General features: G+C 50.9%; 6 protein-coding genes across 6 annotated transcripts; 3 read left to right on the top strand and 3 right to left on the bottom strand.

The window, feature by feature from the left end:
- Positions 1-195: 195 nt before the first annotated feature.
- CGCS363_v009302 (uncharacterized protein) lies at positions 196-4,860 on the top strand (the record flags this gene model as incomplete). The annotated part of the gene is made up of 2 exons (XM_036641151.1): positions 196-402; positions 451-4,860. 2 exons carry the CDS (start codon positions 196-198, stop codon positions 4,858-4,860), a joined length of 4,617 nt encoding a protein of 1,538 aa, XP_036492677.1.
- Positions 4,861-10,145: 5,285 nt separating this feature from the next.
- On the bottom strand, positions 10,146-11,697 carry CGCS363_v009301 (uncharacterized protein; the record flags this gene model as incomplete). Its single annotated transcript, XM_036641150.1, has 2 exons — positions 10,146-10,819; positions 10,887-11,697. 2 exons carry the CDS (start codon positions 11,695-11,697, stop codon positions 10,146-10,148), a joined length of 1,485 nt encoding a protein of 494 aa, XP_036492680.1.
- Positions 11,698-13,249: 1,552 nt separating this feature from the next.
- CGCS363_v009300 (uncharacterized protein) lies at positions 13,250-14,481 on the bottom strand (the record flags this gene model as incomplete). The annotated part of the gene is made up of 3 exons (XM_036641149.1): positions 13,250-13,818; positions 13,873-14,293; positions 14,350-14,481. The coding sequence occupies 3 exons, from the start codon at positions 14,479-14,481 to the stop codon at positions 13,250-13,252; spliced, it is 1,122 nt and encodes a 373-aa protein (XP_036492679.1).
- A 2,685-nt stretch (positions 14,482-17,166) lies between these two features.
- Positions 17,167-17,910, top strand: CGCS363_v009299 (uncharacterized protein; the record flags this gene model as incomplete). The annotated part of the gene is made up of 1 exon (XM_036641148.1): positions 17,167-17,910. One exon carries the CDS (start codon positions 17,167-17,169, stop codon positions 17,908-17,910), a length of 744 nt encoding a protein of 247 aa, XP_036492918.1.
- Positions 17,911-17,993: 83 nt separating this feature from the next.
- Positions 17,994-18,529, bottom strand: CGCS363_v009298 (uncharacterized protein; the record flags this gene model as incomplete). Its single annotated transcript, XM_036641147.1, has 2 exons — positions 17,994-18,263; positions 18,338-18,529. 2 exons carry the CDS (start codon positions 18,527-18,529, stop codon positions 17,994-17,996), a joined length of 462 nt encoding a protein of 153 aa, XP_036492917.1.
- A 1,848-nt stretch (positions 18,530-20,377) lies between these two features.
- CGCS363_v009297 (uncharacterized protein) lies at positions 20,378-20,773 on the top strand (the record flags this gene model as incomplete). Its single annotated transcript, XM_036641146.1, has 3 exons — positions 20,378-20,607; positions 20,660-20,717; positions 20,771-20,773. 3 exons carry the CDS (start codon positions 20,378-20,380, stop codon positions 20,771-20,773), a joined length of 291 nt encoding a protein of 96 aa, XP_036492916.1.
- Positions 20,774-21,265: the final 492 nt, after the last annotated feature.

Here is a 21,265-nt window from a genome sequence, read left to right as displayed (position 1 = left end):
TAGACGGAAGCTGAAGTGGTCGAGAGTGTACTTTTGCTGTATAAAGGTCTCGGTTGCAGGTCGATGGCAGGTCGGTTGGTTTCCCGGCACACCGAGACCTTCCACCGGCTGAAGAAGACGCTCGCTGAATCGTTCGCTCCTTTTGCTTTTTTTTCCATAAGATTCCCGATATTCTTCTCTTTTCACTTCTTCATGATGCGTGCGTCGGCGGCGCTGGCGATCCTGGGCGGAGTCGCTGTTGCTGCGGAGGGGTGTCATGGGGATAACCTCCTCCGCGGCATGGAGCGGCACGGGGCGGAGGAGTACTGCTCTTCGGTATTGAGCGTCGCGGAGGCGACGGGCACGGTTTCGATTCCGGAGGGGGTGCCGACTGGGTACGAGGAGGCGAAGGTGTCTTCTGCGGTGAGTTTTGCGTGCTGTTGTCAACGAGTTGCTTGCTGATGAGAATAGTGTTGGTGTCTTCTCGGGATCAGCTCTGCAACTGCCGCGCCGCCTTGTCATTCAAAGACTGCGGAGGATCCGATGTACTCTACTGCGGATGGAGATATCTCCGCGACTGCGACGGAGACTTTGACGGAGGCTTCTGGGGTGGTTGGACGTCCTGCGCCAACGGACACCGATATCCCTGGGGGCTACTCCTTTTCGGTTCCCGGTGATGGGTTGACGGCCACGACGGCCTGGACGTGTGGGCTGGCCGAGGCTACGACCACTGTTCAGGTTACTGAGACGAGCGTCGAGACTGTGTATGTCACTGCTTTGTCGAGCGAGGGCAATGCCGGACGGCCGCCGCCTCCGTGGACTTCGGCTTCGTCTGGTGAGGTGTCGCCGACTAGTGGAGGCGGGTTCACCGTGATCACTCTCTCAGGGGAGCCGAGCGGGACTTCGTCGGGATGGGCCTCAACGATTACGGTACCTGCGAGCGAGGTTGTTGGTGTGCCGGTCGTTACTACGATTGTCAGCGATGGGTCTGAGGTTGTGAGCACACTCACACGAACATCATTGAAGCCTCCTCAAGGACGAATTGGGACTACCATCACCATGGTCATCAACGGGACTGTGACGACCATCACTGGAGAGGTACACGATGTGCCCCCTCCTACCCCGACGGAAGCTTCGGCCTCGAGCTCTGACTCGCCGAGTTCAGGGGGTTCCCAATGGACGCGCCCTTGGATCTCGGAGTCTACCCAGATTTCACCCACGATGACTCCGACCTCGAGGATCAGCACCGTCACCAGTGATGTCGGGGGCGGGGTGATCTCGACTTGGGTTGTGACGCTCCCGACTGGGATTCCGTTCCCAAATACCACTTCAGCGAGCCCGGCTTCGACGACGTTGAGTAGCCAAGTGTCGGTTATTACCAGCGTCATCAGTGGAGAAGTTACCGTCATCACGATTGGGGGACCAACGTCAACTGCATCTCTGAACGGGACGGCTTCAGTTACAGCTTCGACGCCATCCGAGACTAGGTCTGGGGACATCAGTATTGTTACAAGTATCATCGGTGGCGAGGCTACGACGATCACGCTCATCGGCGGATCGACCATTCGCCCAGCGAATGGGACTTCCATGGCCAGTTCGATACCATCAGAGACGACGTCTGCGGGCATCAGTATCATTACCAGCTTCATCGATGGCGAGGCCACAACTATCACACTCGTCGGAGGTTCAACCTTGTCCGGATCGCCTAATGCAACGGCTTCCACAACATCCACGCCTTCAGAGTCCTCATCTGCCGAGATCAGCATCATAACAAGCGTTATTGGCGGAGCAGTCACCACGATCACGGTGGTCGGCGGGTCTACCCTCATACCTGCGAATTATACATCAAGCTCCTCGGCATCTGAGACGCAATCAAGAGGTTTCAGTGTGGTAACGACTGTCATCGGCGGTTCTGCTACGACTCTGACATTGATCGGTGGGTCAACCTCGACGCCGTCTTCCGAGCTAATTACCGCTACGGTCACGTCGAGTCCTTCCCAGACCGTGTCAGCCGGTGTGTCGGTCACCACGAGCTTCATTGATGGTGTTGCTACCACCATCACGTTCTCTGATGGGAGCACACTTACGTCGTCCACCAGCAGTAGCACCGCCTCAAGCCCTACGGCTACAGGAGGTATCATCGTCATTACCAGCATCATCGATGGATCTGCGACTACAGTGACCATCTCGGATGGCTCTACCATCGTTGCATCAACCACTAGTTCCTCTGCCCCGGTATCGTCGCCTACGGGAGAAGTGATTGTTGTGACGAGAACGATCAATGGGGAGCCGACTACCTTCACCATGTCGGACGGCCTGACTCTCGGAACGTTAATGAGCAGTAGCACTGCCACTGCGATGCCGTCGCCTACTGGCGGTGTCATTGTCATAACCAGCATCATTGAAGGCCAGCCGACAACTTTCACAGTATCCGACGGCACGACTCTAGGGACAGAGCCTAGCAGTGCGCCTGTATCCCCGACTACAACAGCCAACGGTGGTGTCATTGTGATCACGAGTACCATCAACGGTGCAGTCTCAACAATCACAGTCTCCAACGGCAGCACAGTCGAAACACCAGCAAGCAGTACCGCAACCCCGACGCCAACGCCAAGTATCGGGGTCATTGTGGTTACGACGTTAATCAATGGCGAAGCAACCACCATTACCGTCTCGGATGGTGTGACTTTAGGAGAGCCATCGCCTACCACCAGCTCGACTCCCGCACTGACTGGGGAGGTCATCGTCATCACCACCACTATCAACGGAGAACCAACCACGGTTACTGTATCTGACGGATCAACTCTTTCAACTCCGACGAGTGCAACGAAAAGTCCAAGTCAAAGCCCTACCCCAACGGTTGGGGACATTGTCATAACAACGATCATCAGTGGTGCGGCTACGACATTGACAGTCTCCGATGGCTCAACCCTGACCCGTCCTCTGAACACCACGTCAACTCTTACGCAAACCCCAATCCCGACTGGGGAGATCATTACCATCACCAGTACCATCAATGGCGAGCCAGTTACTTTGACGATCTCAGACGGCTCAACACTCTTTCCAACTCCCTCTCCAACCAGCGGTCCAGAAGTTATTACCGTCATCAGTAGCATCATTGGCGGCGGAGGATCAACTTGGATCATCTCAGACGGAGTGACTCTGCCACTTCCTTCAAACACAACGAGCGCCACGCCAACTGCCACGGGTCAAGTCATTGTCATCACAAGCATCATCAACGGCGCAGCATCAACATGGACGGTCTCAGATGGCTCAACTCTCAGCCCAAGCGCAACTACCACGACTGCCCCCACTCCAACTGGCGACGCCGTCACTCTGACAAGCACTCTCCCCGATGGTCGCGTCTCAATCTGGACTCTCATCGGAACTGCCACCATCACTGGGTCACAAAATGCCAGCGCAACCAGCTCCTCAAGCTCCTCCTCAGCTACAGCATCGTCAACATCCAGTGCCTTTGACCCCGCCTTCACAGGCATTTCGATCGTGGCATCTCAGAACGCAAGCACATGCTACACCCTCCCCTCTCCGACAGAGTCACTGCACGAGTCCAAGCTAGACACCCAAGGCAAGACTGCACCGTACATCGACGCCTTCTACTTGGACAACACCACCAACTCCGTCAAGTACATCCGTCTCATGAACGAAAGCACGTCCGATCCTATCCTCATTGATGTATCGGATCCCGCAAAGCTTGCAATCATCAACAAAGACGGCGACACGCTCTCCGTCGATAGTCAGGGTCTGCACTTTGCTTCCGCCGTTTGTTCGCCCAAGATTGATGTCTTCATTTCTGGCTTCTTCAGCCAGATCAACAGCTTGACCAACTCGACATGTACCTCTGCCGCGGCTCTCTTCGACACTCCGTCTGGGAGACCTCTGCAGAAAAGACAGACCAGCGCTTTTGATGTGTTGCTTCGTCTCAAAGACCAGTGCGGGAACGCCGCGCGCGATGAGTTACCAGTTGCTGTATCTTTGGGAGATAATCCTTGTGCGGTTGTTCCCAAAGAGGGCGACTTTGTTGCGACTTGTTCCTGGCCTGGGGGTAGCGGTCCTGCAGGAGACTGTGAGACTTCAGTCGAGCAGACACTTGATCACCTAACGAAAGGATCGCTGGACGGGACTTGCCCTTCAATGATGTCCATGTGGAGTCTCCTCTCCCAGGAACTTGGCAACGTGATTAACCTTCGGGAACTGCTCAAACCTTTTGTGGATGCCGGGCTGGACATCGATACGAACCGTGGCCAGAGTCTCCTAGACGTGATCGGTAGCTTTCTTGGTATTTACGACTTCTCTGCCTCGACCTTCGGTAACTCGACATCCCAAGCCGGATCTGGGATGGGAGACCTAATTGAGGGCTACGGCTTGACCACGATCCAGACACAGGTCTGCCGATACCTGCAAACCTCCTCGCAGCCCCTCAATCTCGCCTTCACAGCCGGCACTACCACAACACCCTCCACACTCGCCGAGATCACGACAATCCCCTCGCCCACCCCAGAGTACGACCGAAACATCACGGACCCGACGGTCATGGCCTGCTGTCCGAACCCAGGAAACTGCATCTTCTCGGAGGGCAGCAAGTTCTACCCGCCCGAGTCCTCAATCGCTGGGTCCAACTGCTTTTGCGGATCGATGCTCGGCGGGGGCGGCATCGCCTTCAGGACGGGATCGTGTCTAGAGGAGAACCAGTGCAGTCAGGAGAAGCCGTGTGGTGAGGGGAAGGTTTGCTTGACAGGCAACTGCTGCGGGGATGGGACAAATCCTGTCAACGTTTGTGTGGATGCGACCGAGTGCAACGCGCCGCGGGTTGGGAAGAGGTGGGCTGACTTGTTTGAGGGAACTGCGATGGGTATGGTTTGAGCCATGGAGGCGTCGGGTGTGTGATACGTTCGTCGTCATGGGACTCTGCAGCTTTTCTTCATCTTCGCCTTTTTTAACGCGATTACATCTTACTCTTTTGGCCAAAGACTTCGGTTTCGGCATTGAAAATCATCTATTTTTAACACCAGGCAGGAAGCACTGCAACGGATCAGGTGTCTCTCAAGACCGCCGAGTCTCGGAGTCTGCGTAGAGCACGGTGAGCTGTTGAGTACAGTGGTCTCCGGCCCAGCAAGAAACCATCTTTTGCGAATTCGGTAGAAAGGCAGGACATAAATTTTCCCTGGTTGAATGAGTGTGTATAAAAGTGGAGGTGGGTGCTTAATGAGAGTGGCTACCTAGCACTGACTACATAAAACTCTGGAGATAACAAAATGAGTGTAGTGTGAAGCAAATGCTTCAAGTTGATCATCAAAAAGTCTTGAACTTTCTGGTCCAAAGACTAATTCCCGATAAAAACATCAAAGGCGTTCTTTCAGTTAAAAAATGTGAAACCTGGACCAAGTACAAACTACTTCTCATGGCTTTCCATCTGGCCTGGCACGTCTTTGATCAACAACGGTCCGTATGAGCTCTGACTCCCCACTGGGTCTGATGATTGACACGCCCTCCAGTACGGTCATTTCTGTTGCACTGGGTATAAATACGCTGGGCACCATCGGCGATAGAACCGAAGGATCCAAGCGTCTTCCGCCTGCTGGACTGCATTCAGATTCAGTATCTTCGCAATTACTCTGCAGGAACGACGTTCAATGGGTTCAATGAAGTTGTAGTTGGATAGACTTGATATGAAACTCATCACGTACTGTGTTTATCCACGAGATTGCGGAGTCGTATGAGCAACTGACTCGACTCCAGCGGTTCGGTTCCATGCTTGGCTGTCCTCTTACGCGACGCAAGTAGTCGATGCCCTCCCTAATGCGGGAGCGGCTAACCAGAAGTTCACAACTGACAGGGCGGGAGCTGAAGTCTGTACGTTTCTCGAGAAAGCCAGAAGCATCTTCACGCGTTTCGAGACCCTCCGTGGAGGCTTCCGGCTCGAACACAGAACCAATGTACGATGGATATTCATTGGACACATAGGCGTACAGAGCCTCGACGGTGCCATTGAACTTGATGATCGGTCCATTCGCGCCAGTGGGGAATTCCCATTGCGGGTCCACCTCATTGGCGGCGAGGAGTTCCATCGTCTCAGCACTTGGAAGAGAGCTCGAGAAAGCCTGAATAGGATTCGTAAATTAATAAACACATGCCCGTGTATAAAGACGTCGTGGTGCTGAACTTACTACATGAGCTGTAGCAAGCGCGAGTATCAGAGCAATGCTTTTCATTGTTGCAGATGGAGGAGATCAGAGATTGTGCGTTAGGTAAGATGGTCCAAGGGATATGGTGAATAATTCTTGGATTTTGGCTGCAGGGCTTGAACATGCATAGCAAGACTCGATGCCTTTTATACTTAATCACTAACGTAGGTCAAGTATACTGAAATGTGGCAAGCTATCTACGTCAACATGCTGCCACTGAAGTGAGTCAAATTATCACGCTGTCTCAAGCCACTGATACATGATTTCCCAGCTTCTCATCTGTTCTGAGACTTACATGCAAGTCCCGTACGATGAGCACAAGATCATCTCAGACTGCTAAAGCATCCTAGAACCTACAACTCAAGATTATTTAGCTGAGGATACGTTCAAAGAACTCTGATTTATTTGGTCACAACGCATACAATTTACACATATTCCACATGCTTTAATGATATACTGCATATGAACCAAAGATTCAGATGTCAAGTGCCAATTATATGCAAAGGTAATTACTTCCTATTTCTTCAGATTTAAATAGAAACACAGAGCTTGTTCAAAGGCCATACAGTGTCCGCCACAGCTGAGCGGTTCTTCTGCTCGGACTTCGCCGAATGGGGAAACACAGCTTCATGCCATGTCAGACAATTCCGAGTGTGAGATTCTGTCGTGAACAGCAGTTACCCTGTTACGACCAGCGATCGAACAAAACAATCTTACATCTGGGAAGTCAATCCCAAAAAGGAAATGTGAGGTTTTCGTGACTTGCGGTCATTAGCTGTACCCCGCGGCAAGGCCTTGCCACTCAGTCTTGGCCACTCACATCGGCTGACGTATTGCAGGACTGCCATGTTACCTTCGTATTACTCTACCTTAGGCCTTTTTGGCACATGTGAGACGTCTTCTCAATTCGCATTGGTTCTCATGAATAGCCAAGTTAAACTTGCTGTCCTGTCTTAAATCCGGAAAGTCGTGCTACAATAGTCCAGCTCCCATCGGTCATTTTGTGGTCAGAGGAAAAGCTGTCTTCGAGCTCGATTTCCGGGTTGTAACCCAACTTCATGGAGCTATGCATTGGCTAGTGATATGTTTGTCGTCACAACATTAGCTATGTCTTACTTGTAAATCTCAGTTCAAGGTTTTGTTACAGTAGCTCAGCTCATCTGCTACGGAAATGCACATGGATCCGCTAATGATGGGAGTGTTGTGGAGGTTGCGAAGAAGCCTTGAAGGCCAAACTCTTAATGCACTATCAACTAATTTTAAGATAAGGTACAATCCTGAGTCCGGCACGGAGATCTCATCAACCAATTCGCCTCTTCAACTTATACAATGGCTACCGTCGGTTGAGAGATCACTGTCATATTACCACAATTTCACGAGTCTCCAGCTCTTTGAAAAAGTTTGAGTTTCCTCTATCGTATGCCGAAGATAGCCAGGCGCCCACCCGAATGTACTGCCCTGGCATGTGAGATGGATGGAGCAGAATGCCCCAATAATCTTTCTCGTTCTTCCCCGAAGTCAACGTTTTCACATCATCGTGCTCAGAATCGCCATCAACGCAAGCCATCGCATCGTTTTCCCATACTTCGGTCTCGAACTCCTCCTCAATGTTGAAGTTGCAAATCGAGCAGTCATCTTCCGCATAATCCAAGACATTCCGTACCTTATGCATCCAGTCTTTCTGCGCATTCGAGCTTCCGATCATCAGCATGAACAAACCATCTGCCTTATGTGTTGTCCTCTTCAGCATTCCGATGAAGCAATAAGCCAGAACTCTTCCGTTTTGCCTTAATTGCCAGTTCGTCATATCAAACCCACTGCAATGGCCGAGGATAAGTTCTGAGGAAACAGGTCCAAATTTTGCCTCTGCAGTAAAACTCCCACATCTCACTTGACCAAAAGGATTCGCTCCATTGGCGGTTGTGAAAGCGTCAACGATGAGACACTCTGATGTAAAGTCGCTGCTGAAGATCCCCATCAACGTCAAACTTGTGACTGGTCGCTGCCCTATTGGGCTCCAGGACGGTGCTAAATATGGTGACGGATTGCAAAGAGCCAGTGCTAGTTCTTGAACATTTTCAAAGTCTTCGGTCCCGAACTCGGAGTCTTTCCACCATATAAGAGAATACTCGAAATCTTCTCTCCAGATTCCCGCAAGGTAAGATTCTTGAGGAAGACCGTGATGACTTGCAAATAGTCTCGCGATGCCGGATATGCCTGGTAAAACGTCTTGCGGCATGGTGAAGGATCTCTCGGTGTAGTTTACCAACATCCAGTTCCATACCCTGAACATGCTGGATTCGTTACTGTCAGTGTTGCCTCTCACCAGACTCTGCATGGACAAGCCACTGCCGATTGTTTTGTCACTGGAATATCCGTTCTCGGATTTGGTTCCAGCCTCGCATTGGAAGTGAACCATGAACTGTCCGAAAATAAGACGTCGGTTGGACATCATCTCCTCTTGCAGCGTCCATCCGCGTTTGACCCACTTTGCATCATTGATGTCCCTCGTTGGCCACCAGATGTCGAGTGTGTGCGGGGCATAGGTCTTGCCAGAGAACACGAGGTTGAAATAGCCGCTCAGGTTGAGATTTATCCGAGATGAGAAGGATACTTTTATGTCCTTGCGTTCTCTTCGTAGAAAGCCGTCATGGCATGAATTCGAAGACGCAGCAATAATTGTGAGAAGTGCGTTGTTGTATATGAGACCCATCGTGGCGCTTTCCTTCTCCCAGTCTTCCATATCGTCCTGGACAATGCAGAGAGAGTCTACCCATATATATCTTATCGAAAGCTCTCGGCAGACATGTACCGCGTCTCTTAAAGTCTGAGGCAAATCCTGTTCTTTGATACCGCGTTTATGAGAGAATAGGATGTCTCTGGTTGTCGAGATTTGAGAAACTGCATCATCCTCTGAGCCCCAGCAGTAGCTCAATGCGATATATTCGTAGGTCTTATCGCAAACTTTTGTGCATGACCTGGCTTCAGAGGTTTCCAGCAGGCGTATGACCCCCTTCTCGCTGGGCTTAGTGTCAAGCAGCCTTGTGGGCAAATGCTTAGAAGTGACAGTGTGGCAGCACGAATTCCTGCAGTTGTTGATGGCATGCCTCATGAAATCGATGTTTTCTTCGCATAGCACCTGCTTCTTTCGGATACTAGGAACCTTCAGCCAATTCTTCACAGTTTCTAGAAGATAGTTAGAATTTAATTCATAGTAATATCTTTCAGCCTAAATGCTCGAACGTAAAACTCACGATCATTCGTTTCGACTTCGAAAACGAGTCGAACATACTGAAGAGACACGCTTGGCTCTGTGACGTCTTTTCCTGTCCACCATGGTGCTTCTACCACTAAGAAAGCCAGTCGGAAAGGGCTATGCTGCTCCCAGTGGTAATAGAGGTTCAAGTTGACTCGATATCTATGAGCCTCGACATCTTGAAACTCTGCAATGATTTCCTGAAGCAATAGAGCGCAAAAGTTGCAGCCGCTGTTGGCGCTTTGTCTTAATCGTGGGAACTCGGGTCCGTCATCAGTAAGATCAAATGGCAGCTGCCATCGAGTCGGACCGCTCTCGTCAACGTGTGATCCGAATAGGTCTCCATCGTTGAAGCTGATGACGGAACATCTATCGCACAGTATTGCGCCCTCAGCATCGTGACACTGGGCCATGTCCTTACATCAGTTTGATTTGTAGGTGGGCCGTTGACTTGTTTGCGCCAATTTTAGGCAGGTGTTTAAGCATGGTCCCAAGATGGTGTTGGAGAGGGGTTAGTGGGAGATACTGCTGACCCACAATTCATGCAGTCAAGATGCCCCGATAAGCCAGAAGGATCGAAGGATGCTACCACCCTGGTATAGATGGCGGGTTAGCACGCTTCTGGTTGCAGATCTCTGTCTGAATAGTGTACAATTCTCCCAATGGGCTACATACTGAGAACAACCATCCGAATTAACAAGTCTCTTCTAAGTCATCTGAGCCACAGACATGGGATGAAGCACTTCCTCCTTGGATTTCAAGAGAGGAATGATCGAGCCGTAATACGTAAAATCTCCCGATAGAAGTGTCGCCGGGCGAACATTCAGCCCATTTAGTCCATGATCCTGAGCAACCTTTTTCCAAGCCTCGATGAGCTCTTGCTCAAACGGGTCGCAATTTTGTGTGCTCTGCCAACTGATTTCACCCTTGTTGTCAATGACTTCATATCGAAAGATGCTGGCATTCCCATCGCCACCATTCCAAACTTCCATCAATCGGAGTTTTGGCATGAGTTTAGTCGCTGTAGCAGCCATATGAAGCAGTTCGATCACTCCACTGCGCCATATCAGCATGTCCCAATGTCCGTCAATCTTAGCTTTCAGGCGAAGAGAAGTCAAGGTCAGGCAAGTAAGTTCCTGATACCCTCGTCCAGAAACACGTTGCGTCATATCAGACTTCGAGAGTTTCTGGAAGAATTCATCTCCGTTGATGAAGAAGCACAGAAATAGACGCTTGAGATGAAGTGTGCCCAAAATGACGGACTCGGTCAGCTTGTCATTCGGGATCAAATTGAATCGGCCATTCCGGGGCCCTTTCTCTTCAAAGATGGCCAGCTTTTCTAGGGAAGCGGGAATATGATGTGGAAGGTCAACTTGAATCCCTAGAGTAAGGGGCTGTCTTAGCAAAGTCGATGCAGTGGGCTTCTCTAGCGTTACAGTCCAACTTACCATTGCGCCACTCATTTTCGCAGGCTACCAGTCCATGTCGCCACCGTTCAATTCTGATGTCTCTCGCCCTAGGAAGACTGTCGAATATCAAGAAGAGAACCTCTGGTCGGACATTCTGCGTGTATGCTCTTCTGGTGAAGAACCCAGTCACAACCTCCACCTTGGGGAGAGACTTGCTGTCGACTCTAACCCCTTTGCAAAACAAGTCTCTCTTGGCTTTTGTACTAAGATCCCCGCCATAAAGAGGGGCGTTGAAGTAGTACTTGCTTACTGTTTTGTAAGCTGCAGATAATCCATTGCCAAGAGACTGGGAGTACGCCTTGTAATCCTCTCGCGGTATGAATGTATCCTCCTGCATCGGAAAGGACTTGTGAGAAGAGAGTTCGAGTGTCAAACCCTGTTGGCCACCAAATTCCGCCAGGTCTGCAACCTTCCATTGGGATATGGTTGTCCACAGGTTCCAAATGATGTCGGTGAAGTATGGTTGACTCCATTTGTATTGTTCGAGGCCTAGTTCTGAATGTTGGAGCGCCGACGGCTCTTCGAGTCTGAGCCAAATATGTCGGACCAGACTCCGTCTCCTGTTGTCTTGCGTGACTTGTCTGAATTCGGGTAAATCTTCTCGAGCGAGGGTGAAGTGTTTGAAGACTAGCGGTTCGAAAAACATTTGCCATCTCTTACAGACACTGGCGTAAGCGCCCATCCCAGGTCTTGCTGCGTAGTCTTCATTGCATAGATTGGCAAGCTCTTGGAGTATGAAAAGATGCAACTCTGGTGGCAGAGATGATAAGTTTAGCGTCTTCTCAGACATCATGGAGGCTTGAGGAACGCGTCGTGAGTTGAGGAAGCTGAGTGTAAGGAGGCATCACAACTAGCTTGGGTCAAGTGGGGACGGGATTTATGAAGCCATCTTCTTCACATATCACCTGCAGTCAGCCTCACCGCTCATCGCCCGAATGATGTGATATCGCACTCAAGTGGCTCAAATTCGCGTCTACAATCGCGATACATGGGAGGCTGCATTTGGGCCTTTTGGTGATTGGGCAGAATTCGTAATGGTCTCTGCTGACTGGCTGATTCCCCGCATGCCATGTGCCACAGGATGGACGTGGTAAAGTACTGTTGTGGTGCATCCGTAGCCAATCGGCTGCGGGCCGTGTCACCCCAACTAGACTCCGTCGATTGGCCTTAGGATAAATTCTGACCATACAGCCCGTTATACGATCCAATGGAATCGATCAAATGATATCAGTTGCTCACAAACATCATTCTTAAAGATCGGTTTTACGTTGCAGCAGGTTGGACTCAACGTGCTGTGATGAAGCGGAAAGCCATCGAGACCAGCACCGTATCGTCGGTTCTGCGGGCAGATGTGCGGTCCTCCGAATATTTTCAGACCAAAAAGCATCTTGTCAGCCTTGGTATCGAGGAGGCCTGATCCCTGGCCAAAGCATCTCATTGCGTGAGATCCCGGGGCTCCCCTTGCACAGCTTTCTCCAAATCGCCATGTCTGTTTACAATTTTCTCTCAAAATGAGACTAATTCTTCAAAGACTTCTTTTCCCTTACGTTACCACCAGACCGTAGCTTCTGCACTTGGAACTTGAAGCCCCTCTCATATGGTCACGGATGTCGAAACTCTGACAGCGAATGTGGAGTCTGCAAGAGAAAGATCACATGTTTTGCAAGCTTCATCCTGTGTCGGTCAGGCGCAACCCTGCAGGGTAGTAGTTGCAGGGCTTTTCATCGGCACAGGCCATGCTGCCTTGGATTATGCATACAGTAGTGACTTGGGACCGAGGCGAACGAGAATGTCGGTTCCCGCGGATGTCGCATGATGTTCGTCTCCTCAACTTCACACACGTAAAAAGGGGCAAGCAGAAAACTTTCGCCGTGAAGCCAAAATCGTTCTACAATCCTGCGCCAAACCTAGACTCTTATGAGAAGATACCGGCGAAAGCTCTTCAAGTAAGCTCAGGCTTGCATCGAATTTCGACAGCCGATACTTTTTTGCCGTGGTCTCAGACCATATCAGCACGTCCTGTCCATGCACTTGGCTGAGCGCCGTCTGCACATACCCTAGCGCCGCGTGGGGGCGACGAGAACCCAAGCATGTGTGACCGTTGACCACATAAAATTCAGCATGTGCTTTGCAGGGAGCGTGCGGCAGAAAACGGTAACAACGGTGATGCATCGAAATTTAACAATTACTATTTACCAAGACTGTGCTAAGTATATAATCATCAGCCCTACCGAATATGTGCTGTTCAACCATATTTCCACCAAGTGATCCCGTATGTACAGTCGCTTTGCTATTCAAACCCGCGCAAATTTGATGATCGTAGATGTAGACGCATAACCAGCTTATTTCTCACCACCCTCCCAGGTCTTCAAGTCACCCTTGACCTCGCGGAAAATACCCCTCCAGTTTCCGATCTCAGTCTCGGTACGCTTGCGGCGGCTGAACGCCGTTCGCCTGAAGCTGACGAACCAGATCATGAACCAATAAGTTGACGCTGCCATCGATGCAACAGCCGCAACCCAGGCCATGGCAATGAAAGGTCCTCCTTGCTTGATCTGGATGCCAAAAGCGCTGCCCTCCTTTTCGAGCATCTTCTTGCCACCCACGACAATGCCGGTCGTGATGATGGCGAAGAGTGGTAGAACTGTAGCGCCCAGCAACGAGAAGACTAGGGAGGTCAAAACAAGCACACGCATAAAGCCAACGATGATGATTGGCAGCGTCGCAAGTAACACGATTCCTGTGCAGACGGTACCAATAGCCAGCAGAGCCGTCAACAATTTCGCTCCCGTGCTAGCAAGTGATACCACCTGATCGATCGTGCCTCTCATCGCCGAAATTAGAGGAACTGAAACGTTGGCTGTAGCAATGACGAATGAAGACGGAATTGAATCTGTAATGTTGCGAAGACCTAGACATTGTCTTAGCCGATGATCATGCTCATCAGTGTTAAAAGTGTTCTTACCTTGTCCCTTGTCATCATAACTGAAGCAGGACTTGATGTTGGTCTTGGTGTTGGGATCGTTCTCGTTGGCGTAGTCGCCCTCGCACATCTTCGTCAGGAAGAGGTTGTAGGTGTCCTTGACACCCAACGCCTGCGTCAGGTTGCCCATCAGCTGCCCCTCAACATCCTGAATGCCGCTTCCTAGTTGATTGGTCAAGTTTCCGAGAAGTCCCCCTAAAATGCCGTTCAAGCCACTAGTAATGCCCGTGGGATCGTTAACACCGCCGCTCGGCGAGGTGATACCAGGAATGGTAGGGGTGGGAAGCCCCGGGATGCTAATACCTCCACCACCGCCACCACCACCGCCGCCATTTCCATTTCCATTCGAGGTATTAGCCGCCTGCACTGTGATGAGTTGTTGACCGATCTTGGATGTGTTCAGCTGTGAATCCACGTGGTTAGCTAGAATCTCGTACTTCACGTTCCGAACACACTAACCGAAAGCCAGTAGTTGGAGTTGCCGCTACTTGTGCTGTTTCCTGCAGCCAAAAGAACAATTGAGAGAGCGACGGCCACAGCCGAAGCCAGAATTGGCACGATGGCGGATATCCTACCACCGATTCCGAGCATTTTGAAAGGTTGTTGATAGTCGTGCGAGAGATGATGGTGTTGAAGTCGTTTGTCTTTAAGCTAACATTAGACAGGAGCCTTGGCCGTAGAGTTATGTGCCACCAAAGCTTTGAATTGAAGCTTGCCTCCCCAAAGCTTTGTGACTTGGGCCCGGCTCCTCCTTAATATGCCTCCGACGGGCATCGAGAAACCTTCGATCGGGGCACCTGTCAGTACGTCATTCACCGTCCCGACAGCAGCGCATTGGGATGAAACGCTGGGATGAAGGCTGTTGGACTACAACGGTCGCCCAACGGTCCCTGCCGACAATTGAGGCTTTCGCAGGCAAGGGTCTAGATCTTGCCGGCAGCGATATTGTTGTGTTGTCGGAGAGTTGCAGGGGGGTGGCCTGCTGCACCAGCGAGAGTCTTACCGCAACGGGCATTTCATGAGAAACTAACGTCATGCCCCCTCGCGCCGAGTGCTGCATAACGACCAATAGGCTGTTCGGATTGTCGCTCCGACTGGGGAGGCCTCGCCTTGCGCTGCAGTCAAAAGTGAGTTGTCCAAGCTTTGTTCGGCAGAGGTAACGGTCGATAGGCTGGGTTAGGCTGGGCTGCCATCGTCGAATGTTGTAGAACAGAACTTGTTGGCTGGACTGCGTGTTCGTACCCGTATTGATCGCGGGACGAAGCCGATGGGCCATGGCAGCGATTCTCCCCCCCTAATTGCAGATCTTTTCCTTAGATTACCCGCATTGCCAGCGTAATTGTCCATATTTCTACGTCAGTTCAGCAGGAAAACTGTCACTTTAAGCTTTCAGGCTGCTAAAGGGGTCGCATGTTCCGTTGCTTCAGTTTGCTCCTTGCGGAATATGGTGCCGAACGTGGCTTCAAGCAGTTTCTCGAAGACCCGTGCAGCGTCGAGAAACGGTCTGGAGGAAGCGCTGGCCGCATGTCTGCCAGTGTTCATTTTCGTGCCATTGTCGTCTGGACTAGTTCGCCTCATCACGAACGGCCGAGCGCAATCGGCAACGGTTACCGATGAGTCGCGATACCTCAAAATTTCATCATCTGGAGTATCATGTTTGCACTAGTATGTGGACGTCGTGGTGACTGGCGAAGACTTTTATTTAGAGTCGTTACTACTTTCGTGATTGCCACTGTGTCAAGACTTTTCAGCTTGAGGATCGGAATGGTTTCGACCGACACAGCTGGAGAAAGGATAATCAGGAGGCTTCATATTGACCTATGCGCATTAAATGAAGCAGGAAAGAAATTTTCGATGCCCCTTATGGATATGCGCAGGTGATCTGTGAGACTGGAAATGCCCAGGTGCCTTTGAATTTGCTACAAGCAATGAGCACTAACGCACTCACAATGCGATGTATTTTGACACAGGAAACACTTTTTGTGGTGTTTTCCCAGATTCGTGATAGTTCCAAAGCATTCTCGATCATACTCGTCCAGCATCCATGGCAAACAGACATTCCCGGACGCTCAGTCGTGGGCCCGTACAATAGCCGAGGCGGACTCTGTCGGACTTGCCTGTGACATTGCTCCTACTCGCGGCCCCTGACTTTGTGACAGACACTTGAAGGATGTCCCCACTGAAAAGGCTCACTAACGTGATCTCGAATGACAGGCGTAGCTTCGGCGATCGCCAGGATCGGCTCCTATTGGATGACTCAGGCGATAGCCGTGGCGGCGATACGATCGCCCGCACTTACACGAGCTCGTCGCACTTGTAGTTGTAGAATGCAACTCAGTTGAACGAATACGGGTTTAAGACATCATCGTTGGTCTAGAAGCTTGTATTTGACGTTTGGTTGTGGCATGATGTAATCGCCTCGTATTGCCTCACGATCGATGAGGCAGGAACTCCGTCAACAGTCGGCGCTCATTTTAGGGCCTCGCTATTGACTTGTAGTGAGTATATTGCAATATCTACTAGGGTCTTGAGTTCCAAAGAATCTTTATGGCGGAGCTTTACCAACCAGGTGGCTGACTGCTCGGTTGCTTGGTCCTGCGAGGTTCATAAGCGATTTGCTCCATATCGCCTCCCAGCATGTCACCATCCATTTGTACAGTTTAAGTTACATCTACAGTATCTGTGGCTTTGTTGCTCGGTTTATTCTGCGGCAAATTCCTCCGTCGTCTTCATGTGGCCGTTGTTGAAGGTGGTCTCAGACTCTCATGGAGTGTCTTCAGACACTACAATGCCCATGGTTTTCTCGTGCATTTCTATTACTGCCTGTGAATTTATATCGTATCTGGTGCCGTTAGGAACTTGAGACTCCATCGAGATACTTTGAATCTCACTATCATACGAGGCACTTTTCTCTTAATTGGAATGTGTCTAGAGGAGATTCTCATCGCGATGACGGCAGAGTCAGATCCATTGAAAACTGCAACACTGGATTCCAGAGATTTGGCGAGATTAAACCTCGGATAGCCCGTTATCGTGAGAGTCCGGTGAGGAGTCATCCGGTGATGAATTAGCAGCATTTCTCCCCTGTCAGCTCCGCGTCGGGACTAGCGGGCTTCCTGCCGATGCAGGCCGGTCTGCCGGTTCCCGGTCAAAGTAAGCGATTTTAACCGGATACCGTCTTACATATACGATCAAATCTCACCGTGAAAAGCTGGAACAGTTCCCGTGCCAAGTCGGCCACATTCTCAGCCCCATCACCGCCAAGTTATCAGAGTCATGGCTCCCTCGTCTGTCACTCCGCCCCGTCCCGGCGTCAACCTCCGTCATGCGACAGTCGATGATGTGGATACACTCGCTGCCATCGCTGATGCGGCATTTCAGACGGATTCACATACTCAACTCAAAGCCGTCTTTCACGGCGACTCTTCATTCAAAGATGGCATGGGTGAGGGTTTGAAAGGTTGGCTACAGTCGCCGAAGGTGGATCTCCTAGTTGCCGAGATCTCGGGCAAGCCGGTCGGATGGGTTGGATGGGCTCGGAGGGGCTTCGCAGGGGATACGGACCTACCCCTCACCGGCCCCGCCGAAGAACCGCAGGCTATCTCGGCCGATACCATTGATCCGGCCAAGCCTCCGACAATCAAGGATCTTGAAGATCTCGGTAACGAATCTATGCAATACTGGGTCAACAGGGTGCAACCGGAAGGCTGCCGGTGCCGAAATGTGATCAGCTGCGTAGTCCATCCGGACTTTCAAGGGAAAGGAATTGGGTCACGCCTCATACGCTGGGGCACGGAGAAGGTAGATCAGGAGGGAATCTACTGCTGGGTTCAGTCTTCGATGGGTGGGGTGCCGGCATACGAGAAGTACGGTTTTAGAGAGGTCGGCAGACTGGAGGCTAACCTGGATGTCTTCGCCGAGGGTAAGAAGCCTGGTGAGAGGTACGAGAAGATCACAGGAAGCGCAGACTCATGGGGAAAGTATGAATGGGTCTACATGAAGAGGGTTGCCACCCTGTGAGTGGCATCAAGAACTATGTACTCAAGTCATGTTTTTGCAACTCCCTCGCCAGTTGTGATGCCAGGATGCACAAGGCAAATTGTTTACAATCCCACAAGCTTGCAAAACGCCACAAGTCCCCAAGCTCCAGCCAAAGGATTCAGAAGATCCTGCACCATCATCGAGTCAGAGATGGCCTCGTTGAAGTCCGTCATCATTGGAACCTTGGGCTTGGAAATCCAGAAGTTTCGCATGTACTGGTGTCCGTACGTCAGACCAGCGGCAAGCATAATGGGCCAGCCGACGGTAAATACACCCACGCCGCGAGGCACAACGAGTGAGAAGGCCAGGCCACTGAGACCTGACAACAGGCACTTTTTGCACATGTTAGCTCCGAACCAATTTGAAATTTCGATGTCTCGATGAGGGTCAGACAGCGGCGACGTACTCCCACAAAGCCGGTGCCAACGGTGTACCGGATTTCCCACAGCTGCTTCTCTGCCGTCCTACTCCATTCAGCCGCCTTCTTCGCCTTCTCTTCGTACTTGAGAAGTCTCGGAATCGAGTCCGCCGAGTGCACGAGTGCAAATCCGCTGATCAAGGCGATGAGGATGCCCAGGACGTTCGTGGGGAAAGCCATGGTTTTGGACAAGGAGGTTCGTTGTCGGTAGTATTGGTGTTGGGGTTGGTTTCGAGCTGCGCGCAAACTTCGATGGTGTTTCCGAAGTGGTTTTGTTCTCAAAGTTGCTGAAATAGGATATAAAACTGCCGATTATCTCTCTGCGAGAAGTTGTTGGTTTTAAGGAAGAATTGAGGAAGGGCACATGCAGGGAGACGTGTACGGCTTGGGGGGCCGCGGTAGTGACGTCATGGTCTGGAACGCGACTTCAGCTGGCCTTGGTCACCACACTTTTCCAATCCACACAGCGATGGGATGGACAACGCAGGATACGCTCTGGCTTTTGGGAGTCGCATCGATCGCCTTTCGAAACTTTGATGGATTTCCGGATCTGGCTGGATGGTGTGCGTGGGACACTGTGAGTTTCCCCTGGCACCTGACATACACGCATTCTCATAAGCAATGAACATGAGTGATTCAACGTTCTTGGATGTACCTTAGGGCACAATTACTATGCTGAATCTTTTTCACTTTGACATGCGTTAAATGAACAGGTAGCTAGCTAGGAAACCGTGGTTTTCAACATATCATCGCGTTCCGGTGCCCTCTTTCATCCCTCCAGAAGTTTGATAGTCGGATGAGCCAGACAATTCGCCACAACTCTTCGAGGCCTTTCAAGTGATCAGCATTCATAACATACCTGAGAGCCAAATCGTATAGACCATCCAGATGTTCATTGTGGTACCGGAGTTAAATTTTACTTTTCCAACAAATACAGTGAAGCGCCTTCTACGACATCAGGTCGCTGCTGAATCTACGGTTAGAAAGTGTCAGATGTTTGTTAGCCATCTTCAGTAATGGAGGCTAGGATTCTCTTGTCTGCTTCGTGACCTAGACACATGATCGCCACACATATCGAACAATCTCAATTTAGAATCTACGAAATACCTAGTTTCAACTATGGTTGAGGGTCTTCGAAGCCCACGTCAATCAAGGCGCTTTTCGGTTGCAAAACGCATCAAGAGCGAAGTTAGTAATGTACCGGAATTCTTCTCAAAACTGATGGATTATTCCTTGGTGTTGAAGTGGCTTGAAATTGATTTTGGAAGGACTGGGAATGATTGCCCCAACCCCTCCCTTCCTCCGATATCGATTACACAGCTGCCGGAGACTTTTTCCGGAGCGTAGCTCCGGAGGCGTAGCGAAGCGGAGCCAACGGAGCGGAGCGAGGGAGTTACATATAGCTTAACTACTAAAGCTTGGGCGCGAAAACGGTGTATAGGCACTTCGATCTGAGCCCTCTAATTAGCTAAGCTATAATTTCTCCTTTGCGGATTGGTTCGCTTCCGAAGTGTGGCTCACTACTGTGTATACTAGGTGCTAGCAGCTACCTATAGGAGCCCCAGTAGTTAGGAGGGCAGTTAGCAGGGCAGTTAGGAGGGCAGTTAGGAGGGCAGTTAAGAGGGTAGGTAGGAGAGCTACGCTCCGGTAGTTTCGCTGGGGGCTCAGCGTCCAAGGTCTGGTACCCAGGAATCCTGAAAGCATGTTCCTTTGTGCTACACGTCTCATTCGGTTTCCCGACGGCTGAGATGGCTATCCAACAGGAATGGTCCACGATGATGGGGCTGCAGCTAGGGCTGAGTGCCTGCGACTCCCATTGGTGAAGTGACTCGGTGAAAGACCTCGCGTGCGACCATGTGCAACGCCTCACTCATTCAGCTAGTCAACATCAGAAGTTTCATGATCTAGCGCCATTTTCTCGCTTACCTTATAATCAGGCTCGCCTTGAAGGAGGAAATGAAACGGACAACACTCCCTCCACCGCCTGCCTATGTCGGTTTACAACTTTGTCACCAGCTTGCCATCAAAATGGCTCCGACCAAAGACTTTGAAGGCGACGAATTCTCAAATAATTTATTTAGCGATCTTGCACCTCTTCTCACGTTATTTGGGGAGCAGGTAACCAAGCAATTCGTCAGCATGAGCATGGGATGGACCGATGATGTTCTTCTAGCTATGGGACCGCTTGGAATTATTACCATCATTGTCAGCGCTGTACGCGTTGGCGGAGGACGGAAGCTCAAAGCCCTTATCGGGCGGTAAGCACTAGCTGAGGCTTTCCGTGTAATCATGAGCTGATACTCTTCTCAGAGCACGAGAAAGCCAGTCCACCGCAGAACAAGAACTGCTCTCATCTACCTCCACAAGCGTTTGCGAAATGTGGAACGGCCAGCAAGTCATACGCTTGGTCGGGCACCCAAGTAAAATGAGGAATCTCCTGGTTTCCCTCGATGGCGAGGTTTTCACCCTTGAGCATGCTTTCCTGGATGGTCTCATTGACATCATGGAAAAGACTCAGTTGTCGCCTTGGCTTGGTTTTCTGCGCAAGAGAGAGAACACCGAGACGATCCGCAATCTTAGACACTCACCGATGGAAAACTCATCACTACCCTCCGGGCTTCGTGTTGCTTTAGCGAAGCTTGAAAGCATATCGAACTTGGCGCCAAATTTGACCCTTAATAGCCGGAACGCCACGACGTCGTCCGAGGAGTTGTGGCTATGGGCTAGGCTGGGATATTTTCTTCAGGTATGCGCCATTGTCTTCGCCGGAGTTTCAACTTATCACTGGAAATTCAAAAAGGCTGGTAATCCCGTGGCTCCATACGGGTACCCGTGCTTTGCTATTGGCACAGGACTTTTGACAGTGGGTATAATCTTGTGTGGACACATCATCGAAGGCGTCACAACGGAACACGA

This window comes from Colletotrichum siamense (assembly GCF_013390195.1).
Source record: "Colletotrichum siamense strain Cg363 chromosome Unknown KSG_Cg363_contig06, whole genome shotgun sequence".
NCBI classification, from domain to species: domain Eukaryota; kingdom Fungi; phylum Ascomycota; class Sordariomycetes; order Glomerellales; family Glomerellaceae; genus Colletotrichum; species Colletotrichum siamense.
Note: the sequence above shows the minus strand (reverse complement) of the source record. Positions and strands in the feature narration are given on the sequence as shown.